At 43.0% G+C, this 19,505-nt stretch overlaps 1 protein-coding gene across 1 annotated transcript in view; it reads left to right on the top strand.

Annotated features, from left to right (window-relative positions):
• PECAM1 (platelet and endothelial cell adhesion molecule 1) overlaps window positions 1-18,111 on the top strand; it is a 33,523-nt gene extending 15,412 nt beyond the window's left edge. Inside the window, exons 7-14 of the mRNA XM_056861991.1 lie at window positions 2,732-3,016; window positions 5,677-5,958; window positions 8,110-8,214; window positions 9,938-9,965; window positions 11,326-11,399; window positions 14,293-14,352; window positions 15,622-15,690; window positions 18,019-18,111. Coding sequence (XP_056717969.1) covers window positions 2,732-3,016; window positions 5,677-5,958; window positions 8,110-8,214; window positions 9,938-9,965; window positions 11,326-11,399; window positions 14,293-14,352; window positions 15,622-15,690; window positions 18,019-18,083 — 968 coding nt within the window. The 3' untranslated portion in view covers window positions 18,084-18,111. The remainder of the gene's footprint in view (window positions 1-2,731; window positions 3,017-5,676; window positions 5,959-8,109; window positions 8,215-9,937; window positions 9,966-11,325; window positions 11,400-14,292; window positions 14,353-15,621; window positions 15,691-18,018) is intronic.
• Window positions 18,112-19,505: the final 1,394 nt, after the last annotated feature.

Below are 19,505 nucleotides of genomic sequence, written 5' to 3'. Positions count from 1 at the left end.
GGACATTGATGCATAGGGTCGCCATGAGTCGGAAGTGACTTGACGGCACTTAACACACACATTAGTTGCAGAATGAAGACCTTGCACATGTTGGGTGTTGCACTGATAGCCGTTCTTCAGTGTGTCTGCATCCCAATTGGCCCAGGGAGATACATGAACACAATCCAGGATGATGTGACACTGCGAATGTCTTGATGCAGGCGGTTGGGGTTATATAAGCTTCTCCAGGGCTAAGTAAGGGGAAGGCATATGGGGGAATGTGCTTGAAAGACCTGGCCAATGGCAAGATGAAAGGTAATGCATTCCCATCTACTTGGAATCCACTAATGAAGAAATGTTTCTGGTGCTGCCTAGCAGAGAGGAGCAAGCAGGCATTTGGACAGAGGGTGTTAACCCTTCAGAGCACACCAATCCTCTATACTCTCATAGTGCAATCCTAAAAAGAGTTACTCTAGTCCAGTGATGGCGAACCTTTTAGAGACCAAGTGCCCAAACTGCAACCCAAAACCCACTTAATTATCGCAAAGTGCCAACACGGCAATTTAACCTGAATATTGAGGTTTTAGTTTAGAAAAATCAACTCATACATTAACATCTTTTGTCTTAAAAGAAAAACAAAATAACAGAGCTTTCAATGAATCTAACAACTTTTTATTGAAAGGTAAAAGTTTGCATTTGGCATGCTTTTGAACAATTTATGTGATTTTTGCTATTGTATGCATGCTGATAATTTGTCTAACCTTGGCGCATACTTTGTAAGTTTGAGAGCAACACATGCAGCACTCAGGTCATCTGTTAGTCTGTTTCTGGTGTCAGATTTGATATAATTCAAAGGTGAAAACAGCTGCTCACAAGCATAAGATGATCCAAACAAATTAAGGAAAGCAATCCCAAGTGCTTTCATTGACTTAAAATTATTTGGCAGAGAATTCCACACTTTAAGGATTTCATTTTCAGAACTAACTGTGCTGTCCTTTGTCATCTTTCTGTCTTCTCAAGTGTTTCACGCAGGTCATAGAATTTATTTTTCCAGATAGAGCTTTCTTGAAATTCTAATAGCTCAATTTCCAGATTTCCTAAATCTAACCAGTGAAAGCAGGAAAGATCAAGTTCTTCAAATTTGGCTTTATCTGGAGAAGTAAGAAAACACAGGGTTGTCTCCATCTTACAGAACTGTAAAAATCTGTTACTAAAATTTACCTTTGCAGCTGCTACAATGCTAGAAAATTCCTTGTAGATTTCCTGATGCAGATTCCTTGTAGATTTCCTGCCGCATGTGACAGGGGAGGAAGGAAGCGCTCCCATTGGGCTGCTGGGCAGAGGGGCAGGTGATGTGAGAAATGCCCTCAGGTGCGCGCGGAGAGAGGGAGGGGAGCAGCCCGGCCCAGCATCCCTCTGGCTTTCTAGTAACGAGCTCAGGCGAACTCTGTGCTGGGGCGACGGCACTCATGCCCACAGAGAGGGCTCTGAGTGCTCCCTCTGGCACACGTGCCATAGGTTCGCCACCACTGTTCTAGTCTAATCTCATTCATTTCAATGGGTTTAGACTGGAGCCCAGTGGCGCAGAGTGGTAAACTGCAGTACTGCAGTCCAAGCTCTGCTCACAACCTGAGTTCGATCCCGATGGAAGTCAGTTTCAGGTAGCCGGCTCAAGGTTGACTCAGCCTTCCATCCTTCCGAGGTCTGTAAAATGAGTACCCAGCTTGCTGGGGGTAAAGGGAAGATGACTGGGGAAGGCAATGGCAAACCACCCCGTAAACAAAGTCTGCCTAGGAAACGGTGGGATGTGATATCACCCCATGGGTCAGGAATGACCCGGTGCTTGCACAGGGGACCTTTACCTTTACCTTTTAACTCTGCATAGGATTACACTAAAATTATTAGTAGAGATGAATGTGAAATCATAAAGAGTCACTCCAGTCTAATCCCATTCATTTCAATGGGTTTACACTGGGGTAACTGCATAGGATTGCACTGCAAAAGAGTTACTCCAGTCTAATCCTATTCATTGCAACGGGCTTAGTCTGAGGCAACTCTGCATAGGACTGCACTGTTAGTTATTAGTAGAGGTGAATGTGATTGTGATCAACTTGCTCCATATCATTTGTCCCACCTCAATGCCTCGTTTTTGTTAGGGGCCCTTATTGTTTTTGCTCCTGGTTTTTACTATGAGATTGTTGGATCTGGTTTGATATTAGACTTTTTCTTCCTGCCTTTATGATATGAAAGCTTTAAAAAAATTCTGCTGCTCAGATTGTTTAATCTGCTCCCCACCTGTCTCCTTTATTATTTTTATCGATCCGTTCTATTCTTGGTTATTTTGTTTGGAGCCCTTTGGTGTGTTCATAACACAGAAAACAGGCTATAAATATTTTAAATTACAAATACCTATCAAAAAAGGAGGCCGTATCTTTTGTATCCTGTGCTGTAGGGGGAAGTTTTTCCCCTCATATTTGGTTAAAAGGGAGTGCTGCTGAGCATGGAAAGTGTGCTTTTCCCTTATCGCTGCATAGGAGGGCACTAAGGTGGGATGAATAAGGTTGGGGTGGGTGGATCTTCAAGTGCAAAGCGTGGAGCTTTTTCACAGGCTTGAGTTCCTGCAGAATTACCCCATTCTGTCCACTGAAGTCAATAGGAAGAGTGCAACCCCTTACAATTGTGCCATAAATGAAATACAAGTTGGGGTATTAATAAATTCACTCATTAATAGATTCACTTTCTTCTTTTTCAGCTCCAGTTTCGAAGCCACATCTTTACAGGGCCACCCACTTCCCTGAAGGGGCGGTGTTGGGGCGCCCTTTTCTTTTGCGCTGCTATTCTAATGGAACTCTACCTATAACGTATACTCTCTACAGAGGAAACGTAACCGTTGGCAAAACTGAAGTAAAAAAAGATATACCGGCAGAGTTTAAGGACAATGCAACTAAGGAGCACGTTCAAGGAGAATACAAATGTGAAGCTAAAAATGGCCATTCTAAGAAATTCCAAAGCAATGGGCTCAATATCACAGTGATAAGTAAGTGTTTCCAATACATACATAGGAGAACAGAGTTTTTAAAGCAGCAACTGCTCTGTAGTAAGGCAGTATAAAGCCCAAGGCTGGTTCTCAAAAGCTTTTCATCTGGCCATTAGTTTCATGCCTGATCCAAATGGCCTGCCCAAGGATTATGTACTTTAATCATTTTCTCCCAAATTGAAACATGCCAGTTTATACATTACAGAATACACAAGCTGGATCTGGGGTCCATGCCCTATATCAGCTGTCTCAGTCTGATATGACTTGCTGAGTCTCCATAATATTTGTGTGTGCAGTGACCAAGTTGGACAGAGCCATGGCTAGGGTTGCCAACCTCCAGGTGGTGGCTGGAGGTCTCCTGCTATTATACCTGTTCTCCAGGTGACAGATCAATTCACCTGGAGAAAATGGCCACTTTGGAAGGTGGACTCTCTGGCATTGCACCCCATTGAAGTCCCTCCCCTCCCCAAACCCCATCCTCTCCAGGCTCTACCCCAAAAATCTCCATGTATTTCCCAACCCAGACCTGGCAACCCTAATTGTACCCCACTGAGGTTCCTGTCCTTCCCAGGCTCCATCACCCCCATCCCCCGCCGGTGCACAGGGGGACTTGGCAGCCCAAATTGGTGATAAAACCAACATTTGGTAAGGCAAGGACTTAAATGATCACCTATGAGCTAAATCCTGGTTTATAGTTAAAATAAACAATGATTTCATTTCATGACTGAACTGAGTTTTTGAAATTCCAGGAAAACTTTTCACCCTGATTCGGTTTAGGTGGTTTATATGCCACCTTTTAGCTCCATCTGAGGCTGCCAAGCCAGCTAACAACAATCATGAAAAACATGAAATCATCATAAAACTGTCCATTGGATACAATAACACAATAACACAGAGAATGAGGTAATGAATACAGTCACAGATCAAAACCTTCAAACACAGAAATGTAGAGTTTTCTCTGTAAGGCCTATAGTGATAATGCTAGCCGGGGGTGTTTCTACAATGCCAGGGGCATAATTGTTCCTCCAGTGGAAGTGTAACTTTGGTTGTTTATGCATGGTTGGTTTGTCTCTCAATTCTCCCGTGATTGTTTCTGTATCCGCGAGGGTTATACATGACGTTCTCTTCCCTGAGGGCTCAGCTCACTTCCGTCCCACAACTCCCCTGGGTTTTCCAATCCCTGTTTTATCCCGAAAGTAAGTTTTATTCCAAGCTTAACTCAGTTACAGGAAGGTGCATAGCCAAGTCGCGGGTTGATCTTCCCACATGCCGATACGCCCCTGCCTTCCAACTCCTCCTCCAGCCAGCCTTCAGCCATCCCCTCTGCAATGCCCTGGGAAGCCATATCGGAGATGGAGGCAGCTATGTGGCCGCTTCCTTCTCTGGGCTCCATTTTTTCCCTGATAGTCTGATGGCATATTGATGTCGCATTAAATCATCTAAAACACTAATCAAAATCACAGAGAGAGGCAGTGGAAGCTAGGGTTGTTTATTTTCTCACACACACACCGGGTAACTCATGACCCAAATGCAGGGGAGAGGCCAGTGAGCATCCGATCCTAGCCTCTGCCACCTCTCTCTGCAATTTTGATTAATGTTTTAGATGATTTAATGCTAGATTGATATGGAATCAGACTAGCAGGGGAGGAAAGGCGACGGGGAAAGGCTCCCAGAGAAGAACTTCCCCCCATAGCATCTTCTCCCGTCTGTTTGAACAGTGTTGTGTTCACAGAATCACACATGAGTGAAGAATCTCCCTCCCCACTTTTCGTTTTCTGAGTAGAGCTGCATTTTCAAGGTGTGGGGACAGACGCTTATGGGTTTTGGCTGGTGATTCTACAATCCTCCATTTTAAGAAATGGGTTGTGAAGAGGCCACTCACGGGTGGGGAAGGGGAGGGGGCAGGGTGACATTATCACAGTAAGCACTACAGCCAATTACAAAGCAGCGTTTTCAAGGGGCAGAGACTCACACGCTTCCTGATTCCTGCAACAAGCCACACCATGCATAAGGTTTTCTGATATTGGGATATAAAAGAGTGAGACAAGAGCCATGCATAAAAGACCTTAGTGTACAACAGGTTATGCACCTATTCCCTTATTTCTAGCCCTCAGCTCTTAGGTTTTCTCTGCTTTAAGGTTGTTTATTTACCCTCATCCAGTCGCTGGCTGCTTCTAAACTATGGGACACGACATCTACACTGTATTTACATGGAAAGGTGGGGGACAGCTGCATGTCATCTGCATGGTGATGCTGTGCTCCAAATGATTTGGCCCAGCAGTTTCATGTAAATGTTAAGGAGCATGGGGGAATAAGCTGGAACTTTTGGACGGAGGTGCTGAACTGCCAGTGGCTGAAAAGAAGGCCCTGTTCCTGTCCATCTGCCAAACGTCTTCAGGTGGAGAAGCAACTTATTCTTACTTAATTTCATAAAGTACCTGCAGCATCTATCACTCACAAATATGCATATAATGGTAATCATATATACTATATTGACAGCAATTACTTACATACTCACACTGGTTAAAAATTAATTCTCTGTCTGACTGCCATTTTCATGTCCTCCTGCTAGCACAGAAATAATTTGCCAGACACCGAATGCTTCTACTACATTAGTTCATAATCCGGTCCTAAGTTGTTTCTTTGCATTTGATCTATAGCTCCGGTTTATAACATAAGCTTGGAAAACCCTTCACATGGAGATGTGGAAGATGGCCAAGATCTTATCCTTTTTTGCAGTGTCGCCTCAGGATCTTTCCCTATTGAGTTCAACTTTTTTAAGGAAAACGAAGCACAACTTTTGCGTAAGGTAACAGAAAATAAAATGCACACAGCGACCTGGCACAAAACAGGACTAACAAGCCAAGATGCAGGGAAGTACTTCTGTGCAGCTGAAAACTCTGCAAAATCACTGTTATGGAGCAAGCCAGTAATCATCAAGGGTGAGTTTTGCTCATAGATTCACTGTGCAGAGCCACAGAGAGAGGGGACTCTGTGTCTATCAGTATGTTAGAAGGGCTTGCCCTTTAGGGCAGACAGGATTCCTGCATCTTCCAAACCATATGTACACTGACCTATACTGATTTAATGGTCATTCCCTTTTATCAGCAAACCCTCTCCAAACTACAGTTCTTGGGATTCTTTGGGTGAACCCTTGACCGCTAAATTGATCTGTTGATACAAGTTTAAATTCTGTGAAAATTTCAGCAGGTGCAGTTTGTCATGCATAGAAGAGAAAAAGGATGTCTGATGATGTTTGCTTTTCTATACAATTCTTAAAGCTACAGGAGCCCTGAGTTTTATACCATTTAATCACCCAGTTATACAGAAAGTCATATGCAATGTATGTGGAGGAAATGAGAAAGAGATGCCTCTTACTTCCCTATGGAACCTACTGTGTTCTTGTAGCCCCTCTATTCATGTGTCTTTTATTCTGCTGATCTTTGACCATGATATATGATAGAGTTCCCTGTGGTGGCAGTAGCCCTGAACTTGCAAAAAGAGTGTTCTTATTGTGCAAGCACATTAGAGGGGAGTTTCCATTGCACCAAGATCACAGCTAGTTTGTTTGTTTTTTTAAAGAGGGTGTGTATGCTTAATGATGGAGATAGTTGGGGGGGTCATTAACCTTTGAGGTGGGGTAGATTACAACAGGTAAAATGATACCTTTGCTGGGGGGTTGTAAAGAAACTTGCTCAGGGCTAAAATGGAAAAGTGCTCAGCTTTTACTGACAAAAAAATCCCTATTTAAAAAAAAACTTTTAAAAAATCACATCATTTTGAGGATGGGGAAATTGTTATTAGTGATGGCATGGGCACTATCCTATAGGAGCCATACCAGTCATGCAAATACATGGGCATCTCTATCAAAACGAATCTTGGACAAGCAATTTCTCAGATGTTAGCCGACACCTCCTAAGGTGTTGTAAAACTTCTGAAAACCAGTTTGACACAGAGAAGTGCAAAAGGAAAAGAAGAAATGTGTACATTAGAAGGAAAAGTGCTTCCACATTTCAGTAAATTATTTCTGGGGCAACATCAGGCTCCTCTATGCCATGTTGGTTTGCCCTCCAGGACAATTAGTTGGCTGCTGTGTGATGGATCACTCCTCTGATGCAGCAGGGCTCTTTCTGTGTTTATTCCCTGCACAGCCCCTCAGAATATGTTTGCTTCATATCCAATAGGTGCTGTGATGAACTTTATTCCAAATGTAAGGAGTAATATAGAATATTGCAACCTCCAAATGTGGATGGTGGGTGTCCAAGATCCATTAGATCTACTCTTATGTTCTTTTGAAGGCCATACCAGACAAGATATACTAAAGGATCCAGGATCAAATCTCCTGTAATTTTTTTAAAATAAATAGCAGCTGCTGGGGAACCAATTTGGATTGGGGCAGGAGGAAAGGGGTTTAAATTTTTTCCCATGCCATTTTTCTAAGTTCAAATGGCCCTTCCAGAGCTAATATTTACACTGGGGGGAAGCATACAGGCATCCTGAGCCAACCAGAAATGCAGGGACAGTTCCTATGTTACAAGAGTGGCATAGCTGCCCCTCCTTCATGGCTCTGTTTCATGCTTCTCTGTTAATGTAAGAATAAAGAAGAATGTTTTTGGAGGGGCTGGCATCAGGGAGGCTGGCCACTCCAGTATTAGAAAGGCAATGCTGGTCTGCAGTGTTATCAGCTCCATCCACATGGTCTTCCTTGCGTTAGACTTATCAGCATAGCATGAAATGGAACAATTAAATTGTGACCTTTATTGTTTTATTGTGTTTTGAAAATAATTGTTTAATTTATATTGTAAGCCGCCTTGAGTTCCGCAAGGGAGAAAGGCAGCTAATAAATGTTTTAAATAAATACATACATAAATAAACCACTGGAGAGCCGCAACTGTGCTATCAAAGTACCATAAGAACAGGTTCCTGGTGGTAACGATCTGTTGGCTGCCAACGATCTGTTGGCTGTTCGTTCTCATCAGTATAGTTTGGTCTCCCTGATTCTCTGAACAGCACAGAACTTACAGGGAGTGATTGGTGTTGTGGTTATGAAGAGATGCTTATGAACCCTGACCTGTTTTTCTCCTGACTTCTAGTCATTCTGGCTTCATGGAAGAAATGGCTTATTGCATTATTTGTTCTGCTAGTCCTCCTCAGCATGGGTGGTACTTTCTGGTGGTACTTCAAAAAGAAGGCAAAAGGTAAAAATATTATATTTTGCTTTCAATTGTTCAGTGAATAGAGCAGAAATCCTTCTTGCTATTGGAAGTAACTTTGCATCAGCCCTCCTCACTGGGAGTGGCCCTCAAGCTTCCTGTGTCCATCCCCTTCCCTTTTTAAGCCTAAACAGTGTTAGATCTGTGGTTAGCTGCAAGCCAAGTTTGCAAACCCGTTTCTAACTATAGTTGCAAACTGCAGTGTGAAACTCACCAGGACTGGTGATAATGTCAGCAAAGACATAATACAGCACCAGGGTTAGCTGCAAAGATGACTGGAAGGGGAAAATTCATTCCCAAGGGAAGAAAAGGGACAAGGAAGGAGCATGCCAACCTTTTGAGTTCACACAGTACTCTCTAACTGTAGTTAGAACAGGCAGCATCATAGTTTGGATCCTGCCTAAAATTTACACAGCTGTAAGGGAGACAATTTTTGCTAATTTCTTCCCTGCCACAGTAGACCTCCAACTCTCCACCAAGCTGTTCCTTGGGGTCCCCTGTCTCCCAAGATCAGAATTTTGAAGGGCATTTTTTGGTTGCAGTGGGAGTGGGGAGGCAGGAAGGTCATGGATGGAACACTTTCCATCTGCAGAAATTTTAGGCAGAATCCAAGCCTATGTCTGTACTGGGTTAGAATATAATCTTATTCAAGCTGCTATTCCATTTACAAAAGCTTTTGATGGTCCAAACATTTCAGATAACCTCTTTGCCAGTCACAGCTTTGTAAAGGGAGGGACGTTTTGTAAAGGGGGGGAGGTCTTCTATTTGTACAGAAAATAATGGATTGGCTACTGCTCCTCTACTCAGCTGAGTGCAGAGCCTTCCTCCATAGTTAACTGGATGAATTGGTAGAATGAATCCAATCCAGTATTCCAGATTAATCTGTTTTCATTCAAAAAAAGTAGAAGAAGAGTTGGTTTCTGTAAGTTTCAAAGCAGCTTACAATCTCTTCTTCACCCAACAACAGGCACCTAGTGAGGTAGGTGGGGCTGAGACAGTTCTGAGAGAACTGTGACTGGCACAAGGTCACCCAGCAGGCTGCATGTGGAGGAGTGGGGAAACAAACCCGGCTCTCCAGGTTAGAGTCTGCCGCTCTTAACCACTACGCCACACTGGCTCCCGCAGTTTCAGAATGCAAGCAATTTTTTTTGATTGATTTAATCTACCAGTTGATATTGGCCTTAACAGTTTGAATAGTGCTATCCAGATAAAAACGTCAATATTTTGCTCAAAACGATGTAGTTCTGGACTTTTTGATTTCTTAAAGTATGGAAATTTCATAAAGTGAAGTCAGTGAGAAAGGTTTGTGCTTATGATAACCTTGAGATGATTTCAGAGGTTTCTTAGTTTCATTTTTGTATGTATATTTGTGATCATAATTAAAATGCAATGTCGCCTTGCAAGATTTTTCCAGGATGTGTCTGTTCACTATTATGCACATTCATGATGCATAAACTCAGTGGACTAATAACCACAGACTTATTGTTAACAATCACAATCCAGTTCAAGCCATTGCCAGATTGGGCTAGGAATAGTGTGCACAGCACCCAGTTACTCATCCAGCATATACTTCTTGACTGGATTGGGTCAACAGCATTTCTGACATACATTTATTTACACAATTGTCTTTCCACCTGTGTAGGATAGTTATAGTACCTAAGTTTAATTAGTTTTAATTTCCTAATTTTAATTTCCTTCCTACTTTCAGCTAAAGGCAATTCTATGGAATTGGATGGGTAAGCTGCATTTCTTATTATTAATGGTGAGATGTTTATGGTGGATATATATTCCAGACACTGCCCTATGTAAGGATCATTTATGTGCACTAGTATACCCAATAGGACCTTAAAATTGAAGGCTAGAAAGCTGTAGTTCAGTGGTAGAGCATCTGCTTGGCATGCAGAAGGTCCCAGGTTCAATCCCCGGCATCTCCAGTTAGGGGGACTAGGCAACTAGGTGATGTCTGCCTGAGACCCTGGAGAGCCGCTGCCAGTCTGAGTAGACAATACTGACTTTGATGGACCAAGGGTCTGATTCAGTATAAGACAGCTTCATGTGTTCAAAAATGTCCCAATAATCCCAGCAGATACAAAAATGTCATATTAAAAATAGTAAACGTGTCAAGCAAAAGGACATGATCCTGTCCCTATTAATGGAAACAGCAAAATTCCAAGAATGGCTTCACACATCTGTGAAATAGCATATGTTGTCTTTAGTCCTCCAGGTCGGTTACAACTTTATGTGAAATCACAGAAAGTCTCAGAGCAGCAAACAATTTAAACATAAAAGGACTTCTTTAAATTTCACAAATACACTTGATTACACTTAGCTAGCACATGAAGGAGAAGGCTAGGTTTGAACTCTTCACCCTGATAGCATTGTTTACTGCAAGGGAAAGAGTCAGTTGTGCAGTTCCTCCTCCACATGCCATGGTCAGGGGCAGTCTTAGCCAATGGACAACCAGGGCAGCTGCCCTGGTCCCCATGATGGAGGGGCCCTGACTCCCCCACAGTGGAGGGAGGGAGAGTAAGGATTCCACCGCTGCTTCTACCCGCCTTATTTGGAGATCAGGCTGCCCTCTCACAGTGACAGCTGCTCATACTTCCCCCATTTGGGGCTCAGACCAACCCTTGCTTGGCCCCAGATGCGGGGAGGCAGTGATTCTTGGGCCCCATTCTGGACTTTTGCCCAGAGCCCCATAATTGCTAAGACCTCCCCTGTCTATGGTGGTACAGTTCCTTCATGGGGCCCACATTGTTCTAATGGAAAAGCTCACCACATGGAAAAAATAACTATTGAGATTCTTATGTGTTGGAAATCAATCGAATACATGAATCATAAACGCATGAAGACCTAAGATATGACCCAGCATTGGGGTTTCTTTTCAGTTCAACAGCGCATCGTCCAAAAGCAGAGCAAGGAGTACCTTTTTTTTTTTTTTTGGTAGCATCTGTAAATCCTCAGTGATTTTTTCAGATTCTTTGTTCTCCGTGTCAAGCCATAACTGTTATCTATATGGTCACAGGCAAGGTCAGCCTTTAAAGGGATTCCTAGTGCTAAAATACCAATGCTTTTCTTAATCTGCTTTGTTTCTAGCTCCATGCCAGCAACCAATTCAATGGGTGAGAAGATGACATCAGGATTCAATAGTGAAGGGGAATTGTATTATGGTAATAAATTCTGTTTTAAATGACTATTTCAGATTTTTTTAAAAGCAAATCTAAGAAAACAGTGCACTTACAGTCTCAGTGCCTTCACTTTTCAGTCAGATCAATATCCTGGACAGACCTAATACTTTTATTAATATATCCAAAATGTGTTTTGTTTTGTTATTTTAATGAAATAGGTATAGCATCTAGGATTATGAGAAATATTGCAATGAGGAGGTCCTCATAAGCATATTTGTTTATTTTAGTTACAAAATTTATACCCTGCGTTTCTGCTACGATCAGGGCCACCAAGGTGGCTAATAGAATAAAAAAACAATAAGAAAAACATGTCTTAAAAACCATTAAAACTACACAAAGACACAACATTAAAACATTTGCCTGTTGCCACCAACTGGCCATATTAGGAATTACCTGCCGAGAGGGCCATTGCTCCCAGCTTCATTTACCATATTGCCATTCTAAGGCTCTGCCTAGTGTCTGGTTTCCCATTACCCAGAGACTGGTTACCATACGGATGGGTTACTGCAGTTGTGCACTCCCACGGAAACAGGGATTCATGAACTGACTGACTGCCTTCCACAGCACTAGGGTTGCCAACCTCCAGGTACTAGCGGGAGATCTCCTGCTATTACAACTGATCTCCAGCCAATAGAGAACGGTTCCCCTGGAGAAAATGGCTGCTTTGGCAATTGGCATTGAAGTCCTTCCCCTCCCCAAACCCTGCCCTCCTCAGGCTCCGCCCCCAAAATATCCCACCAGTGGCAACCCTACAAAGCACCCATTTTGAATAGTGGTACAGAGAGCTAACTGTGTGTGTGTGTGTGTGTGTAAAGTGCCGTGAAGTCGCAGCTGACTTATGGCGACCCCTTTGGGGGTTTTCATGGCAAGAGACGAACAGAGGTGGTTTGCCAGTGCCTTCCTCTGCACAGCAACCCTGGTATTCCTTTGTGGTCTCCCATCCAAATACTAACCAGGGCTGACCCTGCTTAGCTTCTGAGATCTGACGAGATCAGGCTAGCCTGGGCCATCCAGGTCAGGGCCAGAGAGTTAACTACCAGCATTCAAAATAGTAACTCATTTTTTAAAAGTAAAAAGGCCACACACATACACTCTGCACAGCAAGGGATTGAGCAAGGAATATAAAACAAAGGTGTAAACCCTCAATACCCCTGTCCCTCACTCTGTATATGTCTTTTTCTGAGGCAGGCTCTTTGGCTTAGAAGTTACAGAAGTCTTAAAGCTTCTCATTGCCTTGGAGTCTTTATCTAAGCGGGCAGCTCTTTGTGTGCTCCATGTGGCAATGGTGGCCATCAAGATGGAGCTCTAGTGTGAGAGTTTCTTCCGCCAGACGTAATCAGCCAAGATGGACCTCCAAAATGGATCCCTCTCCCTCCATGCCAAGGAATTTTATCTGTTTCCCCACCCACTAGTGCATTAAACAATCTTTTTCTGAAATCTCCAGGAAGATATAGTCTAGCCCGTTGGTCTCCCAAGTCTCTGTTGTCCCTCCTAGTTGTCTGATTTCATTGTCTCTTGCCAGAATGTCCAATAGCATTTCCAGAGCTTTGATGATTGGTACTTGGGCAATAATTGAATGCATTTGATTTCTCCCTTCCTGCCTATCTTCAGGTAGGAAAGAGAAAAACTTTTAAAACTCAATGTGGAGATTTTATCAAGTATAAACCTTCAAATAAATTGCATTTATGTACACTACCTCACAGGATTGTTGTGAGATAAAATGGGTGAGAGGAGAATGATGTAACCCTATTTCGGTACCTACTTGGAAGAAAGGCAAGGTATAAAAGAAGTAAATAAATGTATGGCTAAGATGGGAGTGCCAAGTGTGGCCCACAATCTTACAACAGTTTCAGAAGGCCTTTGTTTTTAAGATCCTCTCACAAAGTCCAAGATTATTCCAGCTCCGGTCCCCAGGCCCACAAAGCGCTGGGCATCCCATCTATCTCCTGTGCACCCATTGTATAGAATGCACACAATATGTATGTCACTTCCTTTTTTAAAAGTCTTATCCTGGTGATAAGATCAGGCATCTATGCCTTCAGGTCCCTGGCCCGGTTTGGGGTGGGCAAATTCTAGGTGATATTAAGCATCAGAGTAGACTAACCTTCTCATTGACATTTAAATAAGAAAACACAGGAGGGCAGGCAGACTATTCCATGTATTTTGTTCCCTAAGGCCTAGTTCAGGAGCCCATGGCGCAGAGTGGTAAGCTGCAGTACTGCAGTCGAAAGCTCTGCTCACGACCTGAGTTCGATCCCAACGGAAGTCAGTTTCAGGTAGCTGGCTCAAGGTTGACTCAGCCTTCCATCCTTCTGAGGTCGGTGAAATGAGTACCCAGCTTGCTGGGGGTAAAGGGAAGATGACTGGGGAAGGCATTGGCAAACCACCCCGTAAACAAAGTCTGCCTAGGAAATGTCGAAATGTGATGTCACCCCATGGGTCAGGAATGACCCGGTGTTTGCACAGGGGACCTTTACCTTAGGGCCTAGTTCAGACAACATACCATACAGTTTTCAAAGTCTGATGTGATTGGCAGTGTCCTGTATTCTCCTTTTCTCTCCCAAACTCTGTGAGCGTCCCCTTCCCTCCCTAGTTAGCTTTAACAATGACATCTGAGCCAGAATTATAATAGCTACCTCTAATCATAGTTTTGCTCTCAAACTGTCAAAGGCAGGATTATAAACTGATTTCAATTTCTGGACTGAGAGAAAAACCCAATGTCAGAACAAGGGGGTGAATAGGAGGTGTATAGTGGCTAGGCTGCTAATCTGTACTTGCTTTATATGCTCCTCAATTGGTGTTTGGGCCTTTTAAAGTGTCACGTTTACCAAATGTTAATATATTATTGTTAAGATATGTCTTGGGGTTTTTTTAGGGTCAGACTATAAAGAAGAAGGTGAAAATCACATGAAATCAAAAGAAGACAATAATAAAGGTACATTCAGTTTTATTTGCATTTCCAAGTACATTGCTAACATTTGCCACAGATGACTTGTTCTTTGGCGATTAGAAACATCTGTTTGGAGCAATTTTATTCTCTCCATGGGTATTTTCCTGGGTTGTGTTTCAAATCATAACAAATTGTTTGGATTTTCTATACCTGCAGCAGAATGAGGTGGTGAAAATCTGAGATGGCAAAATGGGCTGTACTGTGGAAAGGGGCATCATGTTTGCAATGCTTCTCCATGGAAAAGCCCCCTGCAATTTTTTTAAAAGCACATCAAGCAGAAAGGTCCAAGCTTAGCCCTTCACATGCTATACTGGTTTGCCATATTTAGGGAATTATTAATACAGGAAAACTTCAAAAAAAATGTAGTCCCTCACTCACAGTTGGAAGTGGTACAATCTCATTCCAGGGCCTGTGTACAGCAAGCCAAAGACATTGATTGCCCATATTCTCAGGGAAAGACCAGTGTGGTGTAGAGGTTAGAGTGTCAGACCCAGTCTGGGAGACCCAGGTTCAAATCCCCATTCTGCTATAAAAGCTCACTGGGTGACCTGGGGCCAGTCATACACTCTCAGCTTAACCTACCTCACAGGGTTGTTGAGACAATAAAATAACAGAGAGGAGACCCATGTAAGCCTCTTTGGGTTCCCACTGGGAAGAAAGGCGAGGTATAAATGCAGTAAATAAATAATTTGTCAGCAGCCCCCAAGTCCTTAAAATGCAGTAGTACCTGATTTACTCTGTCATCGTGTTTACCTCGTTTATTGTGTAGAAGCACCTCATTTACTCTGTTTCCTGCAAGAAAAAGGTAGATTTTGCCAGAATGAGGAGGTCCAGTTTTGTTACGTCTGTTAACGGTCAGCCTGGGATGGGGCTTCCTCCTCCTCCTCCTCCTCCTCTTCCCATGCATCAGTAAACTGCCTTCAGCCATCTGGGACAGGTGTCGTGATTGTTGGTGGGGAGTCAGAGGTTCCAAAACAAGCAGTGTGTGTGTAAAGTGCCACCAGGTCATAGCTGACTGATGGCAACCGTGTAGGGTTTTCAAGGCAAGAGGCTAAAAGATATAGTTTGCCATTGCCTTCCTCTGCATAGCAACCCTGGACTTTCTTGGTGGTCTCCCATCCAAATACTAACCAGAGCCAACTCTGCTTAGCTTCCAAGATTTGACAAGACTAGGATAACCTGGGCCAGGCAGAGGGTAGCTCCAATCCATGCATTTCAGAAAAAGAAAACATCTTCTTGCTATTTTGGGGACAGGCATTGACCTTGAGAACACTGAAGTGGAATATACTGAAGTAGAAGTGGCAGATCCTCACCCTTACAAAGGTAATTAAATGGCTTCCTCGTGTAATTGTATAAAAGGAATAGAGGGACCTAGGGTTGCCAACCTCCAGGCAATAGCAGAAGATCTCCTGCTATTACAACTGAACTCCAGCCAATAGAGATCAGTTCACCTGGAGAAAATAGCCACTTTGGCGATTGGCCTCTACGGCATTGAAGTCCCTCCACTCCTCAAACCCCGCCCTCCTCAGGCTCCTCCCCCAAAATCTCACACTGATGGCGAAGAGGGACCTGGCAACCCTAGCAGGACGGGGCAGCGGAGGTATGTCGTGTGTTGAGTGAGGTCAAAGGTAATTCTGCAGTTCATTTCCAAAAGAGCAAGATTTAAGCCTGCAAACAGGAAGAAACAAAATCTTTGTTTCAAAGACTTAATATGTTTCTTCTAAATCTTTTATCCCTAAATGTTTTTTCCACAATTGCAAGTTGTGATAGCCACAAGCTTACAGAATCAAAAATCTAGAAGGGAAATTGAGGCCTTTGAAAAACATGTCATCACTGCCCAAATATGGACATAAGGGGGTGTGTGTGCGCGCGCGCGCTTATAATAAAATAACCAAATAAGGCTAAATGAAAGTGGACTTAGTAAAACATGTTCTTATGTTCTTATGTGATCCTTGTGTGAACATTGCAGAAAAGACCTGAGAGGGTAGGTGTGCATTGGAATTCAGGCATTTATAATCCTGACTTCACCTTTATTCAAATAAAGCATTTTTAAAAACCTTTTTCTCTATTTCTGGAGTCCAGACAGTTGTATAATTTGGGAATACACACGCCAGGCCAAGAGCCTAGCCTATTTGGGCTACACCATCCTGTCCAGTTCGCAGGCCCCAGCTGTGTTCATTGGAGATTCACCCCCATCCTCTACAGAACAGAGAGCAAGAGTATAGAAGGTGTCTTGCACCACACAGACAGTAAGGCCATTTTTGCATGGTAATTAGCAGCGCGTTCCAGGCTGAATTGCCCCGCATATTTTTTTGAATTTTGCACACTGAAGCGTCATTCCGGAAGTGACTGCGAAGCTGACACATACCTGCTTTGCATTATTAAAGAGCCCATTTAATGCGACCTTTGGTGTTTGCTGCGAAGAATCCCCCTCAAGGAACAATGCAAAACAACAGAGGCACGTTAGCTATGCATATGCTAATAACTATGCCAACAGGAACAAAGGAGCAGGCAAGTGAGGGGAGTGGAACTTCTCCTTTAGCGTTGGGAAGATGAAAAGGCATTTTTAAAGTCGCATTTTTAAAAAGAGCTTTGAGCAAACATCAAAATTGACCATGCAAATATGGCCTAAGTGTTACTTCAGAGGGGGGGGGGGAAATGACTTGATAAATAAGCCAAGCCACATGCTACAGTCAAAGTCAAAATCCCCCACTTAACCAATGAACAACACATAATAGTTTTCTGAGTATTTCCACATACATGTAGAAGAAGCTTTGGGCTTGGATAACCATGTATCATGTATGCAGTGCAGTCCTTAGCAGAATTACGCCTTTCTAGGCTAGTTTGGGTCCTAGTTTGGGTCCTCTTCTGGCTCTGTGATTGTTCACAATTTTCCCCTCAGGAATACTTTTTCCTCACCTTTAGCCTCCCTTGCCTATTCTTAGTTTAGACTTTCATTTAAGTATTTCAAATAGGCAGACTTTTGTCCTAGTTTTCTTCTTTTGGGTGCAATACAGCAGTCTGCTGCAGAGCGTATCATTTGAGGCCTGATGGCAAAGCCACTCGGTCCAAATGGCGGACACAGCACTTTACATGCCTGCTTCTTCTGAGTACAGTCCTGTCCGGTCTGTTGAAATAAGATTTTCAGCACATGTACTAATTTCATCACCTACCTGTAACCCAGCTCTATCACTGCTGTATGTTGTGTACCTCAGTGCATTGTTCTCTGATCTTTTAATGCTGCTTTACTGTCTGTATTAGTGTGTTCCCTAATTTTATTGGTTCTATGTATAGTACTATTCTTACTGCATTGCTTTTAGTTGTAATCTGCCTTGAGACTCAGGGAGAAAGCTGGATTATTAATGAAGTAACTAAAGCGAATCCGGCACAGGATAGCACGGTGTGAGTTAGGTTGGTTTTCAGACAATACACAGAGAATAATTGTGTTCCCTAATTTTATTGGTTCTGTGTATAGTACTATTCTTACTGCATTGCTTTTAGTTGTAATCTGCCTTGAGACTCAGGGAGAAAGCTGGATTATTAATGAAGTAACTAAAGCGAATCCGGCACAGGATAGCACGGTGTGAGTTAGGTTGGTTTTCAGACAATACACAGAGAGAATAATTGTTTCCATACTGATCCATTTTCCAGCTCCTGTAACAAGGAGGAACGACACAGTTTATACTGAAATCAGAAAATCTATGAATGGTAAGTGAACTCATGAAAAAAGTCAAATCATGTAGCTAGGGTTGCCAACTCTGGGTGAGGAAATTCCAAGAGATTTGGGGATGGAGTCTGGAGGAGGGGGTTTGGGGAGGGAGAACCTCAGTGGGGTATGATGCCATTGAGTCCACCCTCCAAAGCAGCCATTTCCTCCAGGGGAACTGATCTCTGTAGTCTGGATATGAGCTGGAATTCTGGGAGATCGCCAGGCCTCACCTGGAGGCTGGTGGCCCTGTGTGCAGATGGAGTTTTGTATGTATTTACTTTGGAGAAGGAAAAATAAAGGTTCTTAATGGGAAAGTTACTGAAGAGTGGTTAGAGTGTCGGACAAGAATCTAGAGATCAGGGTATGAATCCCCACCCTGCCATGATAACTTGCTGGGTACCTTGGACCAGTCACACATTCTCACCCTAAACTACTTCGCAGGGCTGTTGTAAGGATAAAATGGAAAAGAGGATAATCATGCACACTCTTTGGGTCCCCACTAAGAGACGGGGTATAAATGAAGTAAACAACAACAACAATAATAAGTAAATGTATCTTAATAAAATAAACATTTATTCCATTAAAGCATCATGCAAATTAAACCTGTCAGTGCAGTCGTAGAGAGGCTATCCCATCCTTACAGGTGCACCACTGTTTCACCAGCCTTTTATAAACCACCTTCATGATCAACAGAGCGATACTAAGCAGAGTTCTCCCCTTCTCATTGAAATAATGGTCTTAGAAGGCTGCAGCTCTGTTTAGGGTGGCCCTGTGAATTGACCTACGGCCTGAACTGAATGATCCATTCCTGGCTTACAGCCATACGCAAAGGTGGTGAGCAAGATCATGCCCCATCTCCCTGCCTAATGGGTGCACCTTCCTTTCCTCTGACATAACTGGAATATAGGAATATATTATTATTAATGGACACATGAGGAAAGGAAGGTGGCATGGTATAGCCCGATCTCGGAAGCTAAGCAGAGTCGGTACTTGACAGGGAGACCACCAAGGAAGACACTGCAGAGGAAAGCAATGGCAAACCACCTCTGGTTCTCACTTGCCTTGAAAGCCCTTGCTGGGGTCGCCATAAGTCAGCTGTGACTTAACGGTACTTTACACACACACAATGGGCACATGTGTGTTATACACACGTTCTTTATTCCATTTATAGCCTTCCTTTCTCATTGAGACTCAAGGCAGATTACAATTTTTTTTAAAATCAAAAAGCAACAACCTCCAATAAACAGTGCAGTAGGGTTAGGATTACAGAATCAGAAAATAATGCAAACAATAAAACAAAAAGCAAACAAGAAAGCTTTCTAAGGCATGACAATCCCATAATGTAGAAAGTGGGCTTCATAGGTAGAAGACAATGCAGTAAAAGGAAGGGGATACAATAGGAATTTCAATAGACTACAGTCCTATTCCT

Source organism: Euleptes europaea, chromosome 1 (assembly GCF_029931775.1).
Source record: "Euleptes europaea isolate rEulEur1 chromosome 1, rEulEur1.hap1, whole genome shotgun sequence".
NCBI lineage: Eukaryota > Metazoa > Chordata > Lepidosauria > Squamata > Sphaerodactylidae > Euleptes > Euleptes europaea.
This window is presented reverse-complemented; position numbering and strand designations above follow the sequence as displayed.